The sequence below is a fragment of the Bubalus bubalis genome, chromosome 22 (genome assembly GCF_019923935.1).
Source record: "Bubalus bubalis isolate 160015118507 breed Murrah chromosome 22, NDDB_SH_1, whole genome shotgun sequence".
NCBI classification, from domain to species: Eukaryota; Metazoa; Chordata; class Mammalia; order Artiodactyla; family Bovidae; genus Bubalus; species Bubalus bubalis.
The window spans coordinates 24,418,846-24,432,521 of record NC_059178.1 but is presented as its reverse complement, the minus strand read 5'-3'; the positions used below and the strand labels follow the sequence as shown (position 1 = coordinate 24,432,521).

General features: G+C 45.5%; 1 protein-coding gene across 9 annotated transcripts in view; it reads right to left on the bottom strand.

The window, feature by feature from the left end:
* Window positions 1–13,676, bottom strand: part of DLGAP1 (DLG associated protein 1) — a 785,192-nt gene that overhangs the window by 50,626 nt on the left and 720,890 nt on the right. For 7 of the 9 annotated variants that reach the window (XM_006071833.4, XM_044934621.2, XM_044934622.2 and 4 more), the window contains 2 exons: window positions 7,580–7,950; window positions 1,200–1,291 (listed from right to left, as the gene is read on the bottom strand). In XM_006071833.4, coding sequence (XP_006071895.1) covers window positions 1,200–1,291; window positions 7,580–7,950 — 463 coding nt within the window. The remainder of the gene's footprint in view (window positions 1–1,199; window positions 1,292–7,579; window positions 7,951–13,676) is intronic. The other 2 variants (XM_044934623.2, XM_044934625.1) reach the window with 1 other exon arrangement.

The window sequence follows — 13,676 nt, the reverse complement described above, 5'->3', positions numbered from 1 at the left end:
GCGTAACGACAGGAAGTCTTCCTACTCCTCATTTGTTCTTTTGTTCATCATTCTTTGAGCATATGCTAAATATGAGCCACTACTGAGTTCTAGGAATAAGAAAGAAAAAAAAAAGAGAAAGTCCTCTTCTCTTAAAACGTCTTGTCATCTAAGATGGGAAAGCTCTCTGAAGAGGAGCAGTTTGGGAACAGCGGTACTTCACACAATGCTCCTATGTATGTGTGAGCGGGATGCACTTGTTCTGCCGTCAGGGAGGGGAGAGGCTCCCCTTTGCTCCTCTCTTGAGTTCCTGTGGCTGGACCAATCATAACATTGACACAAGACAGATTTACAGGAGAAAAAGAAAAATTTAATTTGTGTGCACAGAGGTCGCAGAGAAATGGAACCTAAGAAGTGGCCAAAGCAAATAGCCTTTTACTTTGTAGACAAAGAAGCAATAAATTTGAGAGGGAGTGACAGGGCAAAGAAACAGGTTTGGGTGTTTAATTAGTAAGGAATTTAAGCAGAGTTTGGACTTGGGTAATGATTTAATGAAGAAATAACAAGTGTGCAGGCTTCTTGGCCCTGAATCCTGTCTCTGGTGATAACAATATCTTTCCAGCTCCCAGTACAAGAAGGGCACCTTTCATGTGGAAGATTTATTTCCTGCTTTCAGGGATTCTGGAAAAGGTAAAGGTATCATTCTTTGCATTGGCTGTTCCTTAAGTAATTTTAATTCAAACTAATCATCATGCTATTGAAGCCTATTTTAGGCCCCAATACTACTATTCTGGGACTTCCCAGGTAGCACTAGTGGTAAAGAAGCCACCTTCCAGTGCAGGAGACATAAGAGAGGCGGGTTCAATCCCTGGGTCAGGAAGATCACCTGGAAGAAGGCATGGCAACCCACTCCAGTATTCTTGCCTACAGAATCCCATGGACAGAGGAGCCTGGTGGGCTATAGCCCATAGTGTTGCAAAGAGTGGGGCACGACTGAAGCAACTTAGAACACACTACTATTCTAGCTAAAATGTAAATAAAATGGTCTCCAGTATTAAAGCAGAAAAAGGAACAGCTAATACTGACTTAGGCTTACCCTCTAATGCTCCCAGAAGCTGATGGGAATTATCACTGAATAGAGAAGGTTTATCATGGGGAAAAATACTTGTATTTTTGTACTTGCCAACATCAAGATGAAAGAGGATGAATGGTAGACTCACCATTTCTCTTCTTCTACTTGGACTCCTACGGACTGGAACTTACTGGGTGCTTTATTTCCCCCTGTTTTCTCAGGTTCTTCAGCATCATCCACCTGAAGAAATAGCCACAAGTAGAGGTGCTCTATTTTAGTCATCTTGCTTGAAAATCAAAGTCTCATTTCATTAGAAACATCTGTAGTATTGCTGGAATATTTGGTGATGTGTTCAATCTTTGTGTATTTGATGAACAGCATCATTACATAATTAGCGTGTGCTTTGACTCTGCTGATCTTAGTAAAATGCAGTTTTGTTCACTCCTAAGTTGCCCAATCAGAGAAGGCAATGGCACCCCACTCCAGTACTCTTGCCTGGAAAATCCCATGGATGGAGGAGCCTGGTAGGCTGCAGTCCGTGGGGTCACCAGAGTCGGACTCAACTCAGCGACTTCCCTTTCACTTTTCACTTTCCTGCATTGGAGAAGGAAATGGCAACCCACTCCAGTGTTCTTGCCTGGAGAATCCCAGGGACGGGGGAGCCTGGTGGGCTGACGTCTATGGGGTCACAACAGAGTCGGACATGACTGAAGTGACTTGGCAGCAGGCAGCAGCAGCAAGTTGCCCAATAAATGTCTGATTCCTGCAGAGATTTGTTAGGATGTACTTACTTGTGAGCACTCTATTAGAAGGAAGTACCTCATGGGATGGGCTTCCCTGATAGCTCAGATGGTAAAGAATCCATCTGTAATGCAGGAGACCCTGGTTCGATCCCTGGGTCAGGAAGATCCTCTGGAGAAGGGATAGGCTACCCACTCCAGTATGCTTGGGCTTCCCTTGTGGCTCAACTAGTAAAGAATCTACCTGCAATTAAGGAGACCTGAGTTGGGAATATCCCCTGGAGAAGGGAAAGGCTACCCACTCCAGATTCTGGCCTGGAGAATTCCATGGACTACAGTCCATAGGGTCACAAAGAGTTGGACACGACTGAGCGACTTTCACTTTCACCTCATGGGATTGTGCTTTTTAAAGTTTTGAATTTGCACATAACAAAATAGAAAAGAAGGAAGAAATTTCACTTATTGTAGTTAGAATTGTTGATACTGGGATATTTAGCTATAAACTTACTAAGATAAACGGTAGAATACTTCATTTTTTCCCCCTTAAATTAAGGAATTGGCTTTGGGTATCACTTCATAGCTTCTAAATAGCTATGTGTATGTTATAATTCATATAGAAAATATATCTAAATATAACTGATAGCTTATGTGACCGATCAGACCCAACGCAAATATGAAACAAATTTTGTAACTATTCAGAGCAATTAGTTTTATTCATCTTTTTTCTTAATAAATTATTTCTTTTATAAATATAAAAACAATTTAATGTAAGTCTTATAAAACTGAAACACAACTACTGAGTCTGAGAGCCACATCTAGTGAAGCCCATGTGCCTTTAGTCCATGCTCTGCAACGAGAGAAGCCACTGCAGTGAGAAGCCCACGCATTGCAACTAGAGAAAGCCCACATGCAGCAACAATGACCCCGTACAGCCATTAAAAAAAAAAAAGAACCACGATGCTCCATGCCCTGAGAAAAGGAGAAAGAAAGGAAGCAGGGGTCCGAGGATGGGAGAGGAGGCTGCTGTTTCCTGTTCTAGGCTGGCCCCACATCCAGACGCATAGCTTATTTGCATCAAAGTGTTGTAATCGTCTTAAGCTTTAGTCATTGCCAGTAAATTTATCTCTGACTTTAATCCCCTTAGATCCAAATATTGACAAATGTCACCTCTCTCATATAGTGTGTGGGGTAATCTATTTAAACTTTTGAAAAGACACTTAAAATTTTGAAATATGTTGCAGGATTAATTAAATCTCTGTCCTGAAAAAACACTAAGAACGCCCATGGCAGATGGTACAATTTTAGCATTGTTTGGATAATCATCATCTTAAAGGAGGATGGGCTTCCCTGGTGGCTCAGCTGGTAAAGAATCCTCCTGAAATTTGAGAAACGTGGGTTTAATCCCTGGGTTGGGAAGAGCCCCAGGAGAAGGGAACGGATACCCACTCCAGGATTCTGGCCTGGAGAACTCCATGAACTGTATATTCCATGGGGTCATAAAGGGTCAGACCCCACCGTGTGACTTTCACTTCTCTTCAAGTTATTATCAGTGTTACTTTTTTTGCTCAGTCCCTGGTGGTTCAGATGGTAAAGAATCTGCTTGCAGTGCAGGAAACGTGGGGTCGATCCCTGGGTTGGGAAGATCCCCTGGAGGAGGAAATGGCAACCCAGTCCAGTAATCTTGCTTGGGAAATATGGACAGAGGAGCCTGGAAGGCTACAGTGCATGGGGTGGCAAAGAGTCAGACACAACTGAGTGACTAACACTTAAAGGAGGATAATACTAATAATAACAACTAAGCCCAATATTTATTGAGCCCTTAGTATGCCAGGCACTATGCTTTGAACTTTACATATATTGTACCCATCAGTTTCTATTATAACCTATAAAGTACCAATGCAACAGCAACTATTATTATTCTTATTTTCCAGATGAGGAAACTATTAAGTGATTGGCCTAGGTTCACACAGGTTGTGAAGTAAATGATTATAATGTTAACTATTATATATAGATTAAATTTAAAATGTTGGAAAAGATTTGAGAATTCTGACCCTAAAAAGGTAAACTAGGAGAAGGAGTCTGAGGACTTAGTAATAATCTCACATATTTGAGGGATTCAGATTTAAGTTGGATTGCAGTGTAATGAAATTTGATGACTATTTTGTAGCCTAAATTGTAGTTTACTTGTTCCATCGCTAAGTCGTGTCCGAGTCTTTGTAACCCCACGGACTGCAGCACACCAGGCTTCCCTGTATTCCACTATTTTCTGGACTTTGTTCATGTCCATTGAGTCAGTGATGCTATCTAATCATCTCATCCTCTGGCACCCTCTTTTCCTTTTGCCTTCTATTATTATTCTTCATCAAAGAAGCTGCATCACATGGTCACATTAAATGAGAAGGTGTAGGGATCTTCCTGATGCTTCAGTGGTTAAGACTTCAAGCTGCCAACGTAGGGGCATGGGTTTGATCCTTGGTCAGGGAACTAAGATCCCACATGCCATGTGGCATAGCCAGAAGATAAAAAAAAATAAACTAATTAAAAATAAAAATATATGTGAAGGTACAATCTAGGCTCTGTCAACACAAGATGTGTGACCTTGGGTTCTCATTTCTGGGGTAGAGGTGATCACACCACCTATACCAGAAGGCTGCTGTAGGGGCTGGATGAGACAACCATATAAAGCATGCAGTCCTCTCATATAATTTCTGTAGTTGTGAACAAAGATTCGAAGAAGAGCAAGAACAATTCTTTGGTTCACTAAAATATCCAAATATTCAAGAAGCAGTGCAGTCTCTGAAACAAAGTCTTTGTTCTCAATATTTTTTGTGAATTTCAGAATAGTTCCATCTTACTGGCTAATAATAATACAAGTTGGATGTCATATAGTGCATGAATGCTTTATAATTTGGAGAGTTACCGAACCAACCAGCGGACCTAGGAGGTGATAAAGATAGAAGCTTTTAAATAAAATGAACAATAAGACTGATAAATAATTACCTTTAAATTATATTGTTAAGTGAAAAAAAAGGCAAGATATAGACTAGTGAGAGGTATATGCTGCTAATATTTGGGTTAAAAAAAAAAGGGTATAAATAAAACATATGTGGTTCACTACGTGCAAAATAGGGCTTCCCTGGTAGCTCAGCTGGTGAAGAATCTGCCTGTGATGCAAGAGGCCCCAGTTCGATTCCTGGGTCAGGAAGACCACCTGGAGAAGGGACAGGCAACTCACTTCAGTATTCTTGAGCTTCCCTGGTGGCTCAGACAGTAAAGAATCCGCCTGCAATGCCTGAGATGTGGGTTCAATCCCTGGGTTGGGAAGATCCCTTGGAGGAGGGCATGGCAACCCACTCCAGTATTCTTTCCTGGAGAATCCCCATGGACAGAGGAGTCTGGTGGACTATAGTCCACAAGGTCACAGAGTCAGACACGACTGAGCGACTAAGCACGTGTGCAAAATAACCCTGCAGGGAGATGCAAATATTGGTAATATTAATTTTCTCCAGAAAGGAGAACAGACTGGCTATTCCTTCTCCCCTGGAGAAGGAAATGGCAACCCAGTCTACTATTCTGGCCTGAGAAATCCCATGGACAGAGGAGCCTGGCTGGCTATAGTCCATGGGGTTGCAAAGAGTTGGACACGACTTAGCAACTAAATGAACAACAGCAAAATGGACAGAATATAAAACTCTCCATATTAACCTGTTTTAAGTGTCCATTTCCAGTGGCATTAAGCAAATCCACATTGTTGCACCACCAGCAGCATTATCCATCCCTAGAATCTTATTTCATCATCCCTAACTGAAACCCTCACAGAAAGCTGCATTCTGTAAACTCAGTCCTCCAAATAACCCTAGGTGGGCTATATTAGAATATTAGAATTAGAATAATATTAGAATTAGAATATTAGAAAACAGACTCCAGAAATAATTTGCCTGGGACAGCACAGAGGAGGGACCTCTGCTCTTCCCCACTCCTCAAAATCCTCTGGGCGGTGGGAGGGAATCAGCTCCTGGAATGTGGCTGGGGTGAAGGTGGGTGGAGGCTGGCTCCAGGCCCTGGCCTCCTGCTCGGTCATCTGGCCCCAAGCCACCAGTGCTACAAGTTCTTTTAGGAAACCTGACAACTCGTGCCATGGTAACCTGTAGGTTACATAAAAGCATTTGACTTGTTGCTACCAGGGAAAGTCTAATTGCCCTTTCAAAGTGGATGCTGCAGAGTGGATGGCGAACATCCATCATCGCTGTGAAAACGTACCCCATGCCTGCTCTCAGATGTGCCTTAGAGTTGGTTCAGCGTGGACAGATTTATTGGCCACCATGTCAGGAAGTTATTATTCAAAGGGCACCTGCATAATGGTACAGCACAACAACAAAAAAAAAGTGGGTGGGGGAGGGGGAAGAATGACTCTTCTACATGGATGGAAGGAACCTTCCAGCAGGGTAAGCCAAGCTGAACTGATCAGCCCAAGAATCAGTCTGATCTTATCACCTGGCAGCAGAAAACAGTGATGTGAGCTGAGAAGCCTGCCAGAGTCTCCGCCTTTTTAATGACATGCATGATTAAGCAACCCACAATCACACTGACCCTGGCGCACATTCTTCCCTCACGATGCTGTGATGTGAGTTATTGCTTTCCATGCTCTCCATCCCTTTTGGTTTCACTGGTCATCACTCCCACATCTGTGTGAAGTAGTTCCCATTTTTGTTCTCATGTGGTTACTCAGTAGCATCAAACACACCGTAACACCACCCAGCAACCCAGGTTTTTCTTGGATGCCCGCTGTTTTTTTGAGACTCCGAATGTGCATCAGGAATTGAGGGCACTTCATGTTTGATATTGCGTCCATGTTTGTTTAATATCATCCCCTTGTCTTACAACGTTCAATTTGAAGAACAAAAATAAAAGCAGCTAATCAACTATTCTTCAATTTTTAAAAAATGGAATATTTTTGGGAAAACAATTGTTAATAATGTCTATAGACAAAACACTTTCATAATTTTTTTAATCACTTTTTTTTTTTGGCCACATGGCTTACAAAATCTTAGTTCTCTGACCAAGGTTTGAACCTGCACCCGTGGCAGTGAAATCATGGAGTCCTAACCACTGGACCACCAGGGAACTCCCTAAAATTACATTTAACTTAGGGGAGTCCAGAGCCAATAATTTGAGAGTCTGGTTCTACAATAGCTACATCATCCAAAATGGCAAGAGAGCAAATCTTCTGGGAAAACAAAAAGTTTACATTTCTTGATTTTGGGTTCCTATTTCAAAGGACAGAAAGTGAAGTTATTGGGACTTCCCCTGTGGTCCAGTGGTTAAGAATCCGCCTGCCAGTGTAGGGAACATGGGTTGGATCCCTGGTCCGGGAAGATTCCACATGCTATGGAGCAACTAAGCCCCTACACCACAACTACTGAGCCCGTGCTTCCCAACAAGAGAAGCTACCGCAACGAGAAGCCCTCACACGGCAAAGGGAGAGTAGTCCCTGCTCACTGCAACTAGAGAAAGCCTGTGCACAGCAACGAAGACCAGAGCAGCCAGAAATAACTTGCTCAGTTGTGCCTGACTCTTTGCAACCCCATGGACTATACAGTCCATGGAGTTCTCCAGGCCAGAATACCAGAGTGGGTAGCTGTTGCCTTCTCCAGGGGATCTTCCCAACCCAGGGGTTGAACCCAAGTCTCCCGCATTGCAGGCAGATTCTTTACCAGCTGAGCCACCAGGGAAGCTCCCCAAGATATAATTAATTAGTTAATTTTTTTTTTTAAAGGGAGGCAGTTACCTGGATCCCAATGGACAGGCATCGGTTCTTCTTGAAGTGCTCCTTCTTCCTGTCCTCTGCAGTGACGGTGGCCATGGCGGCGGCGGCAGCAGTGGTGGCGTTGCTGCCCATGTGTTGACTCGCAGGCCCGTGGATCTGGGCATTGGCGGCTTCGATGGCGGCTGTCAGAGCCTTCATACTGTCCAGGCTCTCCGTGGAGTTGCTCAGTCCAGACTGGCTGATAATATCCCCTCGCTGGCCCTGTCCGTCCATGTAGGCATCCTGGGCCGACTCTGTGCTACTCTGGGCTGTGATAGAAATGAAAGGTTTCGTGGTAGTTCTGGGTGGGACTGGAGGTGGTGTCTTCTTATATGTTGTAATGCAAGATGACACTGGAAGACAGCGAAAACAAAGACACTGATTTCTGCATGGGTTTTAACTGCTGATACTGTAGCTGACACCCATTGGATATTAGGGCCCAAGAAACACATCAAGACATTGAACGTGAAAGCAGGTCTGTTAATAGACTAAGGTCCCTGCTTAGGGGGCAGATGTGGGCCTCCTCTAAGGTGACACCCCCCACCAAGACTGCAGGAGAAAGAGATGAGAAACACCGGATCTCTGAGATGGAAGTTTCTGAAACGGAGATTAATATGAACCGACATAAAACAGACAGGACTGGCCATCTGTAGAAATCTTCCCAGGCAACAGGGAACCCTGAAAAATATTGAGTAACACAGATGAGGCCAGGGGCAGTCTGCCTTCTCGGGAAAATATTAACCACAGCTAACACTGAACAAAGTAACTCCTGGAGAAGATTCTGATGGTTCATAAAGAACATCAAAAAAAAAAAAAAGAACATTGGAAAAAAGAAGAAAAGCAAAGAGGTTGTGAGCCTGTGTGTTCTAACCCTGAGAACAGGGCAAAGTGCTGGTGGAGGGGGGTTTGGAGGGGGAAGGAAAGAGGGCTGGGGAGGGGGTGAGCTGAGCACAATGTCATGCTGCTGCTGCTGCTAAGTCGCTTCAGTCATGTCCAACTCTGTGAGACCCCATAGACGGCAGCCCACCAGGCTCCCCCGTCCCTGGGATTCTCCAGGCAAGAACGCTGGAGTGGGTTGCCATTGCCTCCTCCAGCACACTGGCATAACCTCCTGCAAATGGTGTTCACCTGTACTCAGATCCTCCTCCCTTTCTTCCTGCCTTTCTTTTCCTTTCTCTTCCCTCCCTCCCTCCTCCTTTCCTTCCTTCCCTTTTCTGGGTATATGCTCACTATATAACTTGTGTTCTGAGTTGTGTTGTTTCTGAGAGGGAGGACACTGCACGTGCATCTCCTATTATAAAATATGTAAAATATTGTAAAAATGCACCCGCTAGTGGGAGATCGGACTTCCCTGGTGGCTCGGATGGTAAAGTGTCTGCCTGCAATGCGGGAGACTGAGGATCGATCCCTGGGTCAGGAAGATTCCCTGGAGAAGGAAATGGCAACCCACTCTAGTACTCTTGCCTGGAAAATTCCATGGACGGAGGAGCCTAGTAGGCTACAGTCCATGGGGTCGCAAAGAGTCGGACGCGACTGAGTGACTTAAATTTCACTTTCACTTAGTGGGAGACCAGCCCTCAGGCAGCCCATAGGAGCCCGCTCCCTGAAGCGCTGTCCTTCAGGGGATGTGATCAGACCGGGTGCCTGGGTCTGTGCAGCCACTAGCCACCCTGCAAGCATCTGAGGATGACCCCTGGGTCTTGAGGAAGCTGGATACACTATTCTCAGCTTTGCATGTATGGAGCACGATGGAGGAAAACACAGAAATGAAGGAAGTTTCGAAGTGGGAACTAGCCCCTCCGTAAAGAACGAGTCCTTAACCAGCTTTCCACAGACCCCTTAAAAAGTGGTTCAGACTATTGTGTTCCCATCACTTTCTCCCCCACCTCATTCCCAACCCCACCCCAGCCTTTCCCTTTGGGACTGTTGTTAACACTAACACCAAATGGCAGCTAGTTACCCATGGTTCTAGCTGCCACTTGGGCCATCCAGTTGAATGAAATACTTGCTTCAATATTCAGGGTGTCTCTTGAGATCACTAAAAAAAAAGTGTCCTGTGATGAATAGTGAACAGGAAGATTGATTTTCTCTGTCCTGCTGTTCTGCTGTCCTGCGATTTGGCATAATTTCCTAACCCATAAAAGACAGGGACAGAGATACTTGACTACTTCCTAGGCGTTGTCTGAGAGTTGAAGGAAGAGGAAAGCACAGATGTCACATTTCGGTATCACATGTGCTCTGAAAGCGGAGGCAATGAGAATAATAGACATGTAGCCGCAGCTTAGTTACCTGGGGCTGGCAGAGGCTCCCCCAGGAAAACCTTCCTTCTCAGCTCTGCGTGAATCACACATCTTTACATTTGAACACAGCTCAGCAGTCTGCACTCCATCCTCCACAGCTTTTAGCTAAGGTACCTGAGAGAGAACAGGGCCAGCAGAGGCTCACTGTGGCCAGTGGAGGCAGAGCTGGAGCAGGACTAGGCTGGGCTCAGGTTCCCCACGAGCACAGGGAAGCCAAGGGATGCAGACAGGTGCACGGTTGATGGCTCCCCTCACTCGACTGATTTTCCTGCACTGTAACCACAAGGGAGCTACCTTCCGATTCCCAGGAAGTTTGGAGGGGACAACACTCGGTGTCACTTACTCATCTGCAGACCAGAGAGGGTGGGACAGGGAGTGACCATCATTGGTGTGTGTTAGTTACTAACACACACTAACACACATTAGTGTGTGTTAGTCACTCAGACATGTCTGACTCTTTGTGACTCCATGGACTATTAAGTTGCCAGGTTCCTCTGTCCAAGGGATTCTCCAGGCAAGAATACTGGGGTGGGTTGCCATTTCCTTCTCCAGGGGATCTTTCAGACCCAGGGATCAAACCGGTGTCTCCTGCATTGCAGGTGGATTCTTTACTGCCTGAGTCACCATCTGATCTAAGAAACTAGATCATCTTGGGACTTCTATAGTGTGAACTCATTATTTTGTCAAAATCGGTTCTCCATACATTCTGCCCACTGATACACCAAAAAAAATGAAATGCCACCTTCCAACATCAGATGTCTGATATTCTGAATAATCTTTTGATTGCTTGTCAGCTATCCCCAGTTTCCTTTCAGCATGAATAATCAAAACAGGATAACACAGCCAAATACAGTATCATATCATTTGCTTTGATTTATGTAAAAATCCTGCCACAATGTGATACCTGTGATTTGGGGGGTGGGGAGTGTCACATTATTCCTAGAGTGATGATGGGGTTGGCTACACTCCCCATAGGGCCAAATGCAACTTGGCGCCACCTAGTGACCATTATCATCTCCTCTTCCACGTCAGCAGGAATCATGTCAATGATTCTGGAGGCTGACCACCTGACCTGCCTCCTGAGAAATCTGTATGCAGGTCAAGAAGAGACAGTTAGAAGTGGACGTGGAACAACAGACTGGTTCCAAATTGGGAAAAAGGAGTACATCAAGGCTGTATATTGTCACCCTGCTTATTTAACTTACGTGCAGAGTACATCATGAGAAATGCCAAGCTGGATGAAGTACAAGCTGGAATCAAGATTGCCGGGAGAAATATCAATAACCTCAGATATGCAGATGACACTACACTTAGGGCAGAAAGTGAAGAAGAACTAAAGAGCCTCTTGATGAAAGTGAAAGAGGAGAGTGAAAAAGTTGGCTTAAAGCTCAACACTCAGAAAACTAAGATCATGGCATCTTGGCCCATCACTTCATGGCAAATAGGTGGGGAAACAATGGGAACAGTGGCAGACTTTATTTTTTTGGGCTCCAAAATCACTGCAGATGGTGACTGCAGCCATGAAATTAAAGGACACTTGCTCCTTGGAAGAAACATTATGACCAACCTAGATAACATATTAAAAAGCAGAGACATTACTTTGCCAACAAAGGTCTGTCTAGTCAAAGCTATGGTTTTCCAGTAGTCATGTATGGATGTGAGAGTTGGACTATAAAGAAAGCTGAGTGCTGAAGAGTTGATGCTTTTAAACTGTGGTGTGGGAGAAGACTCGCAAGTCTGTTGGACTGCAAAGAGATCAAACCAGTCAATCCTAAAGGAAATCAGTCCTGAATTATTCATTGGAAAGACTGATGCTGAAGCTGAAACTCCAATACTTTGGCCATCTGATGTGAAGAACTGACTTTTACACTTTCCCCCTGGTAGTCCAGTGGTTAAGACTTTGTGCTCCCAATGCAGGGGGCCCGGGGTTCGATTCTTTATCAGGGTACTAGATCCTACATGTTGAAACTAAGCATTCACATGCCACAACCAAAGATCCCATGAGACAACGAAGGGCAAAGATGCCTCCTTTGCAAACAAAGACCCGGAGCAGCCAAATAAATATTAAAAAATATATAAAGGGACCTAAATGGTATTTCTTCATTGCCATTAAAAAAGAATTCAATAGACATGGTCTCATGACCCAGGAATAGGGATCTCACTAAACCCATTTGTTTGATAGTAAGACTGAGGCTAGGGTAGGTAACTAACTTCACTGAATCATGCCACTCTCAGATGCTCTGCTGCTGCTGCTGCTAAGTCGCTTCAGTTGTGTTGGACTCTGTGCGACCCCATAGACGGCAGCCCACCAGGCTCCCCCGTCCCTGGAATTCTCCAGGCAAGAACGCTGGAGTGGGTTGCCATTTCCTTCTCCAATGCATGAAAGTGAAAAGTGAAAGTGAAGTCGCTCAGTCGTGTCCAACAGGGCTTCAAATCCCATCTCTTCTCGTTCATCCAAACCACCTGTGTTCATCCGCCTAGTAAACCTTCCCTGAAACACCGTGTCCAGTAGAGGACAATGCTCTCCAAGAGGACCTCCAGGAAACTGCTTCTAACTCAGTTGTCTGGGTCTAAAGTCTGGAGGATGACTACATTTGGAGTGGTCAGCAAGGGGTGCCCAGCCTGCGACCTTAAAACGCTGCAAAAGAAGAGAAACTGCACAAAACCAAAATATACACGGAAAAATCGCTCCCTTGTTTCAAAATATTTACAGCTTAACGTTTCCAGGCCACCCAGAGTGTGGTGGTCAGCGGTCTGCGACCTGCCGGCCCCACGGTGAGGAGGCGGTGATCAGAGGGCTTCGGGGGACTGGGGACGGGGCGCAGGGTTCCTGGGGGGGGGGGGGGGCAGGGCTTCTGCTGGCCTCTTTCCTGGTTGGTTTTGGCTCAAGGGCTGTGGCCAGGAGAGCGATTTCCACCAGAGCCACCCTCCACGTAAACCACAGAAAAGAGTTAAACTTTTCCTCCTTGTTAAGTAGAGAGAAGCAGGCTTGTGTGCAGTGGAGGGGGGCGGAGAGGGATGTGGACAGAGGGAGGGGCGCTGTCATAACTCTTGTAGTCATAGGACTGGCCAGTTGGTAGTTACCAGTGTTCCAGACACTTCCTAATGCCAGACAAATGCCCCAAGCCCCGGCTTGTCTGGCTTCAAGATCTATTCAACCGATAGCAGCCGGGCTCCACCGGGGAAGGCCGACTTCCAGCGAGCCTCCGCGGCTAATCAAACGCAACATTGTTTTCAGAAGGAAGAATGAAAAGGTTTGTTTCAGAGTCACAGCTTTTTTTTTTTTTTTTTTTAAGAGGCACCCAAGTTGTTTTAACAAGTTGCTACAAACCTTGGGCTTCCTGAGGTGAGGCTGTTGTGCACAGTACATGTACTGTCCCAAACTCCAAGGAGGCAGGGATCCGAAAATTAGTCATTAAAAAAAAAAAAAAAAAGCCCCAGGCACTTCATGCCTGGAAATGATGTAAGACGCAGCCACTCCTCTGTTACAACTACAACCAAACTGCTCGGCGATCGCAGCAGCTGCTTTCCAAATGTCAGCGCCCAGCCGGGGCAAAGGGCTGCAGAGCCACCGAGCCCGAGGACTGTGCGCGCTACCTCTGTCGCCCACATTTTCTCCAGGCACTCGCAGGACCCTGGCAACAGGTAACGTGGCAACCTTGGCCTTCTAAACTGGCAAGCGGCAAGATTACAGAGAACAAAGGGATTTTTTTGAAAGCCAGCTGCATCTCCCTCGCCACCCCCACCCTTCCCTCCGCCCCTTGCCCTTCCCCCGCCTC